The sequence below is a fragment of the Eptesicus fuscus genome, chromosome 12 (assembly GCF_027574615.1).
Source record: "Eptesicus fuscus isolate TK198812 chromosome 12, DD_ASM_mEF_20220401, whole genome shotgun sequence".
In the NCBI taxonomy this organism is placed as follows: domain Eukaryota; kingdom Metazoa; phylum Chordata; class Mammalia; order Chiroptera; family Vespertilionidae; genus Eptesicus; species Eptesicus fuscus.
The window spans coordinates 38,391,013-38,400,032 of NC_072484.1; the positions used below are offsets into that span (position 1 = coordinate 38,391,013).

General features: G+C 41.6%; 1 protein-coding gene across 2 annotated transcripts in view; it reads left to right on the forward strand.

Annotated features, from left to right (window-relative positions):
* Nucleotides 1-6,838, forward strand: part of RAB27B (RAB27B, member RAS oncogene family) — a 59,288-nt gene extending 52,450 nt beyond the window's left edge. For both annotated transcript variants that reach the window (XM_028157729.2, XM_008149627.3), the window contains one exon: nucleotides 310-6,838. In XM_028157729.2, the coding sequence (XP_028013530.1) occupies nucleotides 310-499 (190 nt within the window). In that variant the 3' untranslated portion in view covers nucleotides 500-6,838. The remainder of the gene's footprint in view (nucleotides 1-309) is intronic.
* The last annotated feature ends 2,182 nt before the right edge of the window (nucleotides 6,839-9,020 follow it).

Here is a 9,020-nt window from a genome sequence, read left to right on the forward strand (position 1 = left end):
CACTAGTTTACCATGTTTTACCCTCTTAAACTTTAAAAAATAGTTACAGTGCCTTGACTTCAAGTTCCTGAGTACCCCCTGTATCCGCTTTCTTGCCCATAGTACTGGTTATATTCACACTAATGAGCAGCTCACCAGTTGATACTCACTGAGTAAGAACAGGGATGCTTTCCAACTCAGCCAGCAAAACCCTGAATATTGTGCAATCTCTGTCAGCCATATTTTCATATGTGTGACTCATTTGTACATCTTGTTGCCTCGTTTCTGATTTCTTCCTCTCGAAAATATTTCTCATCTCTTCCATGCTAGCATACCATATTTTGAAACAAGTGCGGCAACTGGCCAAGATGTGGAGAAAGCTGTGGAAACTCTTCTGGACTTAATAATGAAGCGAATGGAACAGTGTGTAGAGAAGACACAAGTCCCCGACTCTGTCAATGGTGGAAACTCTGGGAAGCTCGATGGGGAGAAACCAGCAGAGAAGAAATGCACCTGCTAGACCTCACACAGGAACTCATCATCCAGATCCCGCCCAAATATTACTTCCCCAAACAGCGACTGACCACACAATTGTTGGGTAGACCATGCATAACGGCACATCTTTCTTTTTCTTCCAGAAAATGTATTTTAAGAAACCAGAATAGTCAGCAGTATTCAAAAGAATCGACCAGTTGTTTCTGAGGCCCCTTCAAACGAGATCAAAGATTTCTAATGTGATCTCACCATCATGGACGCCCCGTTTGTTGTTGTTTTTTTTTTATATTTTGTTTTGTTTTTAATAAAGAAGACAAATGTGTAGGGGAGTACACAAGATGAAATAACAGGGAGTTGTAAATGAGAACAAAAATTACCCTGTCACAGTGGAGGAAGAAATAGGCTACCAAAGGGAGAACATAGAAAGTTGATTTTTTTTTTAAAAGAGTGGGTTTACTTCACATGTAGAATCTGATTATTACTTTTGGGTTTGCATTAGGGAAACATAGTTAAAAATGGATACACAATAAAGAATTCTAAATGGATCATTAACAATGACATTATTCTGTACACCCAATACGCTGTATTAGAATGACTTAATTAGTGGTGAGGTTATGAGAGGATGAATGTCAGACTTCTGCTAAAATGTAGGAGAGTGTGTAATATGCCATTTTTATATTACTAATAAATGGCAGATAGACAAGAACAAGATTGTGAATGACAATGTACAAGAGAAATGCCCTGGGAGAAAAATGAAAGGATGGAAACATGGCATTTGGACAAATGAAATTAAATGTATCTGTTACAGATGTCTGGAAGAGTCACTTAGCCAACTTTCACTCAAGCCAATGAGAAGTTGACATTATCAGCTGGGATTAAGAGATTATCCAGAGGTTTCCATTTCAAACAAAATTTTAGAAATAGGTTCAGTATTCGGCTTCACATTTCATTTTTTTTTTAAGCAAATGGTGATAAATAGTTGCAAGCACAAATTAAAGATTGCTGCTTATTAAAAAAAACAAAACACCTCTTTTTAAAAATGCAGTCAACAAAAACCATTTCACCTTAATTTCTTTTAGATAAATATGCTGGTGATGTGAAACAGAAAGTGACTATTAAATTGTGGGCTTCTTTTCAATTTACAAAATCCCAGAAACTCTAAATCGAATTTTCTTTTCTCTAACCCATACTCTGGCTTTGAATCAATTGTAAAAATACAGGTGTGTCACTTTGTAGACCAACAACTTCAGAATAATCATGGATCCATGTTATGGTCACTCTGAATTTTCATGTCATTAATCACATAAGAATTGGTGATAACTCATGCCATGTTATAATGTATTTAGCACTTGTTTTTATTTTGCCTAAGGCAAAATGCCTATAGTTAACCTTTATTTGGGGATTGGGAATGGAACTATCATATCTCACCAAAAATTGGTTAATCACTTTTTTCCCCCACAATAAGCTGCCTTTTCTTTCTAAAGATGATCTCCAAAGTATTTTTCATTGGCCTATTCTTATCATTATTTTTATCATTATCAATTCCTATTAAACCATTATTTAACTATTTCAGTGAATTTTTATCAATAACAAAGGCATTACACTCTAAGTTTTCTTTTTTTACTTTCTTCAGAATGGTTCCTCTTACTATAAAATTTTGCCAATGAAACTTCATTTTCCCAACTCGGTGCATACTTATTTTGTTAAGTTACAGACACTGGAAACCCTAAACCCAGCTCCCCCCACCCCTTAACCTCTGCCTACCAACATCTATCTGGTATCAAATCCGTTTCAGGAACTCAGATCTGAGGGAATGTCTACTTACAGTGTTCTTAGTGCGGACTAGACCCAGAGAGGTGGCGTGGATCAAAGCAATCGGGAAACGTGGATGGGCTAGCGCCTGGTGGAGTTCGCGGTGTTTACTGCCCAGTTCCTCTGACTTCCGCAGCACAAAGCCAGTGTCTGAGACAGAGCGTGCTTGGGTACTCCCTCCAATGGTGTTTTTCTCCGTGATGCTCTTTGAGACCTCAGTACCTGTGCCCTGAGGATAGGAAGCTATTGGCTAACATGAAAGATGCTTCTTTTGGAAGAAAGTGAGCAGAAACAATGTAGCTATTGTTTTAGCAAAAACGTGGTGAACTTGCGAGGTCATTATGTCAATGTCTTATTTGGATCCAAATTGTGATATCCCCTGCATTTCCATAATAGGGAGTGTTGAGCCTTTATGAAAATCCTGAAGGTATTCTATTTTGGATATGTCTTTTTGTTTCTTTTGATTTTCCAGTTACATGATTGACTTACTTATGCCAAGTTTCTGTCGTTGTCAGTTATTTAACAAGCATTTATTCAGGGTCTATTTTAAGATTGTCATTTGATAGTTGCAGCGTGAAGCAGAGGGTGATGATGCCCATAATTATAGAACTACGCCTGTAAAAATAACAATTATTGGGTAATAATCTCAAGTACGACAAAACTTAAGACAAGAAAATTACTTTGTAGTGGTATTCTGCTTATAAAAACTTGACCTAAGAAATATTTTCTCTGTCAGGTTTGACCCCAAATTCTATGTCAACATCAATAGAAATTCCTTCTCTTATTATTTCCCAGTTAATTAGTCTGTATTATTTATTTTACAACCTCAAATTGATTGGGGGCCCTGAAGTATATAGGCCACTTTAAAGGATTGCATAGCCCTTTTAACCCACAACAATATATATGTTTAGCCAAAATGAGCCCTGTAACTAATTATCTCCCAAATGCTCTAGTAAAAGCCAAATTGTATCTTGAAAAAAATCTTTAAAGTGCACATGAAATTCCTTTCTGGCATAGAAACCACTTCTGGAGTGTTTGCTCTGTTTTAGTGTTTACATTGCTCTAACACAGTGCCTCGGATACTTCTGTGACCACATTTGTCTCCAACCTATAGCTCACTTCCTACAATGTCATGATAGGAAGGGCTCACAGAATCATTCACACAGCTTAAGGTCTTTGATGTCTTTGGCAAAGGGTTCAAGGACGTCATCGGGATCAGAGACCATTACCACTGTGTCCTGGTCTCCTAGCTCACTTCTCACGGAGTGAGCATTACCTGAGACTCTTAACTAAATAGGTACAAGGTTACCTTTCTGTGTAAAAAGAGAAAACTCTTTAGAAAAATGTATCAAAAATAGTTGAGAGAATGTTTGTCTTCATATGACCAGAGTGGCAGGTCAGGAATCGGCAGAGAAAATATTAAGTGCTGGGAGTTGAGCTTGCAGGTCTCTACAGAAGCGTTTTAAAATTCTTTCCAAGTCACACTCTAGCCAGTTTGCTACCATTTCCTTAGTATCAGCCATCACACTGCACACAATTCAAAGCCAGCATTTTCTAAAGTAAACCTTTTACCTGTTGTTTTTAACCAGGTGGGTCATTCTTTGCATCAGGGGGTGTCTTTCTTATGCTTCTAGTGTCAGTTACCCTCTGCCAATCAGGTTGGATGAACTGGGCAAGAGTTTTAATCAGCCCTTGTAAGAGACAGAAGCTTGACTCTAGAGAAGGACATGACTATATTAAAAAGTAATAATAGCCAAATATTTTTAAACTGTAAATTGAGTCAACGAATTTGATGAAACATATATTTTCACCAATAGAGTGAGCACAGCAGATAGAGAAATACGTAAATATGTGTGATAGAAAGAGTGTACAACTAGGTACAGTGTGTAACCTGGAGACTTGTGTCTATGAAACAAGAGTGTTTACTGCCCATATCTCTGTTCACCTGAATAAAAAGCGGGGGCGGGGTGGGGGGAGGCACGTATGCTTTCCTCATTGTGTATCTATCACACTCACCCATGTGAGGGAAAATCCTCATCCATAAAGAATTTTGGAGTTTAAAACTCAAACTTTAAAGAAATAATATTAAACTTTCTGTTTCCTAAAATACTGAATAACTCTTTAAAAGGAGGTTCTGAGAGCTGATGTTAACCAAAGTGAATTTAAAAGTTTACTTTTGTCCTCTACTACCGAGCATTAAAGCATTAAGAGACGTCTAGAATGTTTAAGTAGTTTAGGGAAAGCTTTATCATTTTTTAAGGATTCCAAGATGCTGTCTATTTTTGAAAAAGTTGTCTAAAAGTTCACCAAAAGCTATGTTTTTTTTCTTGATTTTGTGAGCAAGATGATATAAATGCATTTCTGGGGAGAGTGCTGAGCTCTTACCAGGGACAGTAGATATAGAATATTATCTGAGATGAGTGTTGTCTCAATGCCTTATAAATCCATTAAAATACTTGTCTCACAAAGTAGAACTGATAAAAATTATTGCTAGATATATAGGGAATGTTATAAACTTATTTTCTTAGAACGCTTGGGTGGAGACCCACCCATGATGACATTGTTGAACGAGCACTATAGAGAGAGAGAAGAGTTACTAGTAAAAGTTGTCTAAGTAGAGCCCTTAGATCTGGCAGAACATGGAGAAGTTCATATTTAAAAGGCTGATTTTTAGGTAGGAAAAAAAGAGTAACAGAAAGAGTTTTTGTAAGTAGATACGTGGGAAATATTTATTCATCTAACAAGTAGAGGAGTCTATCCTTAGCACTAAGCTAATAAAAATATTTAAGCTAAAAAATATTTCATTATTAGCCTTAAACTTTTGGAAACTTAGGAACATTTTATTTATCTGAGCCTCATAAACCAGAGTAGCATCACATATATGATAATAGGAAATCTCCCCCCACCTATGGTGGTGGGGGGGGAGGGGCAGAGGGAGATTTCCTATCGTCATATATAGAGAGGAGAGAAAACAGTGACAAACTAGTGGGATTCTTTTAAAGGGTGTCATCTTTTAAAGAAAAAAAAAAAATACAAACGAATCATCTTTGGATTGAGTCATTTAAATGTTTTCAGGTTCTTTTCTTTCCCACGGATCGTGGAAGTCATGACTAATATCCCTCAGCTGACTTAGTCTTTGAGGATCTTTAGGAAATTGTGTAGGAGCTGGTATATCTGTCCTTAACCTAATGGGTCTCTTACTTAACCAGTGGCTGTTGTCTTTATATCTGTTGGCACATCAAAATAGTGTCCCTAGGATGTGGAGTAACATATGCTTATCCTTAATCTTTTATTCTCCAGGTGATTTTTTTTTTTTCAAATGCTCATGGAGAGGAAGCCTTGTCCAGAAAGAACAAGTTGGGGACACATGTATGTCATTAAGTATCTTAGTGGTTTCTCCTCACGTGGGACTTATAAACCCTGAGTGTCTCGCAGGGTTCATTTCAGGCTCAATGGTGAACATATATAAGAAGTTGATTTGTAAGATTCATTCCATTTCATAAACAGACTCTATTATCACAAACTAAGAACTAATAAAAATCATAATCTAAAACCGGAGACACAACTAATTTTAGTAGATATACTAGAGGCCCGGTGCATGAAAATTCGTGCACTTGGGAGGTCCCTCAGCCTGGCCTGCGCCCTCTTGCGGGCCTAAGCTGTCAGTCGGACATCCTTAGTGCTGCCACAGAAGCTGGAGAGGCTCCTGCCACCGCTGCTGTGCTCATAGCTGTCAGCCTGGCTTCTGGCTGAGTGGAGTTCCCCCTGTGGGAGAGCACTGACCACCAGGGGGCAGCTCCGGCATTGAATGTCTGCCCCCTGGTGGTCAGTGCGCATGATAGTGACCAGTTGTTCTACCGTTAGGGTCAATTTGCAGATTACCCTTTTATTATATAGGATTGGAAATTACCAATAAGTAGTCAACTTGAGGTCATTGTATTTGATTGAAAATGTTTAATATCTCAAGTTACTGAAAAAAAAAAAAGAATTCTATTTCATTTTGTATGTTACTTGCATTTCTTTACAGAGTCCAATTATATTCCAGATAGTATATTACAACTTAGTCAACAACCTCTTGTACAAATAGGGCTTTTGTTTCCATAGCCTTGTGAAAGGTACTGACTCTCTCTGAAATTATTTAAGAAAAGTAAGTTTCCCTGCTTAATGTGTCAAAAGTAGACAATGTTCTGACATAACACTGATGTGCTTCATGTATCCCAATGGTCTACCGTTAAGTGATATCGTCCTCATTTTTAGGCTAAGCACGTTTGGTTGTTTTTCTGTCATCTACATACATCTCTGTTTTGACTAGTGCTATGAATGTAACTTAAAACTTTAAGTATAGAGTTTTTCTTCTGTATGCTCCTGAGTAGACTGTGGTGCCTGACAGACCCCATTAGGTCATTATTTTGTTGTACCAAAGTTCTAGTGACTTCAGAAATCATTGCATCCAATGATTTTGTGGTGTCTGGGCTTGAATACTATGGCTGAGAACTGTATTCAGTGATTATTACTGCACACTTTCCAAATAAAAATGAATTTTTATCAATTATTTTGTGTAGTTAAAGCAGCCTTTTTTCTATGCTGAAGGTCACCATGCCATGGGTCGGGGAACATTAAATGGGTATTAACATGAAACTTGCATCACATTAAATGGTATCCACCTGAAAATAATACAATGTTATGTCAATTACACGTTCATTAAAAAGGAAAAGTATCCATTAGGATGCAGTCAGTGATTTTATCTATCTCTCTAAACTTTCTCATTTATTATTTATTTAAAGACTGGGTTTTGCAAGGGAAATCTATACTAATAAAAGAGTAATATGCTAATTAGACTGGGAGACCTTCCAGAGACATTCCGGACGTCCTTCCGGACAAAGCTGGGGGCTTGGCTGGCTGGCAAACCGCCCCCAAATGGCCCTCAACCCCTCACCCAGGCCAGCCATGCCCCCCAGCGGGGACTCTCACCCTGATGGGGGCGTGGCCAGCCTGAAAATGGCCCTCAGCCCTCACCCAGGCTGGCCACACCCCACAGCGGGGACCCCCACCCAATGGGGGCATGGCCAGCCTGAAAACCGCCCCAGCCCCTTACCCAGGCCAGCCCCACTCCCAAGAGGACCCCCACCCTAATCCGGGACCCCCTTCAGGGCAGACCAGCTGGCCCCCACCTGTGCACCAGGCCTCTATCTATATTAATATCTATACTAATAAAAGGGTAATATGCTAATTAGACCAGGAGACCTTCTGGACATCCTTCCAGACAAAGCCATGGTGGCGGGGCCAAGGCAGAGGCGGTTAGGGGCGATCAGGTCAGGAGGGGAGGGCACTTGGGGGTGATCAGGCCGGCAGTGCAGGGGCAGTTGGGGGCGATCAGGATGGCAGGGGGGCAGTTGGGGGCGAGAAGGCCAGCAGGGGGGGCAGTTGGGGGCGAGAAGGCCAGCAGGTAGAGAGTGGTTAGGGGCCAGCGGTCCAGGATTGTGAGATGGATGTCCCTGTGGGATCAGGCCTAAACTGGCAGTCGGACATCCCCTGAGGGGTCCCAGATTGGAGAGGGTGCAGGCCGGGCTGAGGGACACCCCTCCCCCACCGTGCACGAATTTCATGCACTGGGCCACTAGTTTTCTAATAACTTTAAATGATGCATTTATAAAATTAGCACTTACCATGTTGAAGTACCCTATAGTACACAACACTTCCATAAGTTATAACCTACTTCTTCCCCATAACAGAATGCTAAGGCAGGCAGTGATGTCTCCTTAGTCACAGAGTGGTGAAAGGACCATTGTTCAAGAAAAATTCTAGACCACAACCATGCATTTTCCTTAAATGTTCATTTACAAAGGCTGCCCCAAGTTTGCAACCGGGCATGTGCCCTGACTCGAACCTTGACCTCCTGGTTCATAGGTCGACACTCAACCACTGAGCCATAAGCTGGGCTGTTTGCTTATTTTTTAAAGTGTCATTAGAGGCCCAGTGCATGAAATTCATGCACGGGAGGGGGGGTGTCCCTCAGCCCAGCCTGCACCCCCTCTCCAATCTGGGACCCCTCGAGGGATGTCTGACTGCCCAACTAAAACTGGCATCCCTCTCACAATCCAGGATTGCTGGCTCCCAACTGCTTGCCTGCCTGCCTTCCTGATTGCCCCTAACTGCTTCTGCCTGCCAGACTGATCACCCCCTAACCACTCCCCTGTCAGCCTGATTGATGTCTAACTGCTCCCTGCCAGCCTGTTTGACCCTAACTGCCCTCCCCTGCAGGTCTGGTCACCCCTAACTGCCCTCCCCTGCAGGTCTGGTCACCCCTAACTGCCCTTCCCTGCCAGCCTGGTCACCCATAACTGCCCTCTCCTGCAGGCTTGGTCCCCCCCCAACTGCTCTCCACTGCAGGCCTGGGTCCCCCCCAACTGCCCTTCCCTGCATGCCTGGTCACCCCCAACTTCCCTCCTCTGCCAGGCTGATCCCCCCCAACTGCCCTCCCCTGTTGGCCATCTTGTGATGGCCATCTTGTGTCCACATGGGGGCAGGATTTTTGACCATATGGGGGCAGCCATCTTGTGTGTTGGAGTGATGGTCAATCTGCATATTACTCTTTTATTAGATAGGATAGAGGCCTGTTGCACGGGTGGGGGCCGGCTGGTTTGCCCTGAAGGATGTCCCAGATCAGGTTGGGGGTTCGCTTGGGGAGTGGGGTGGCCTGGGTGAGGGGCCTGTGGTGGTTTGCAGGCCGGCCA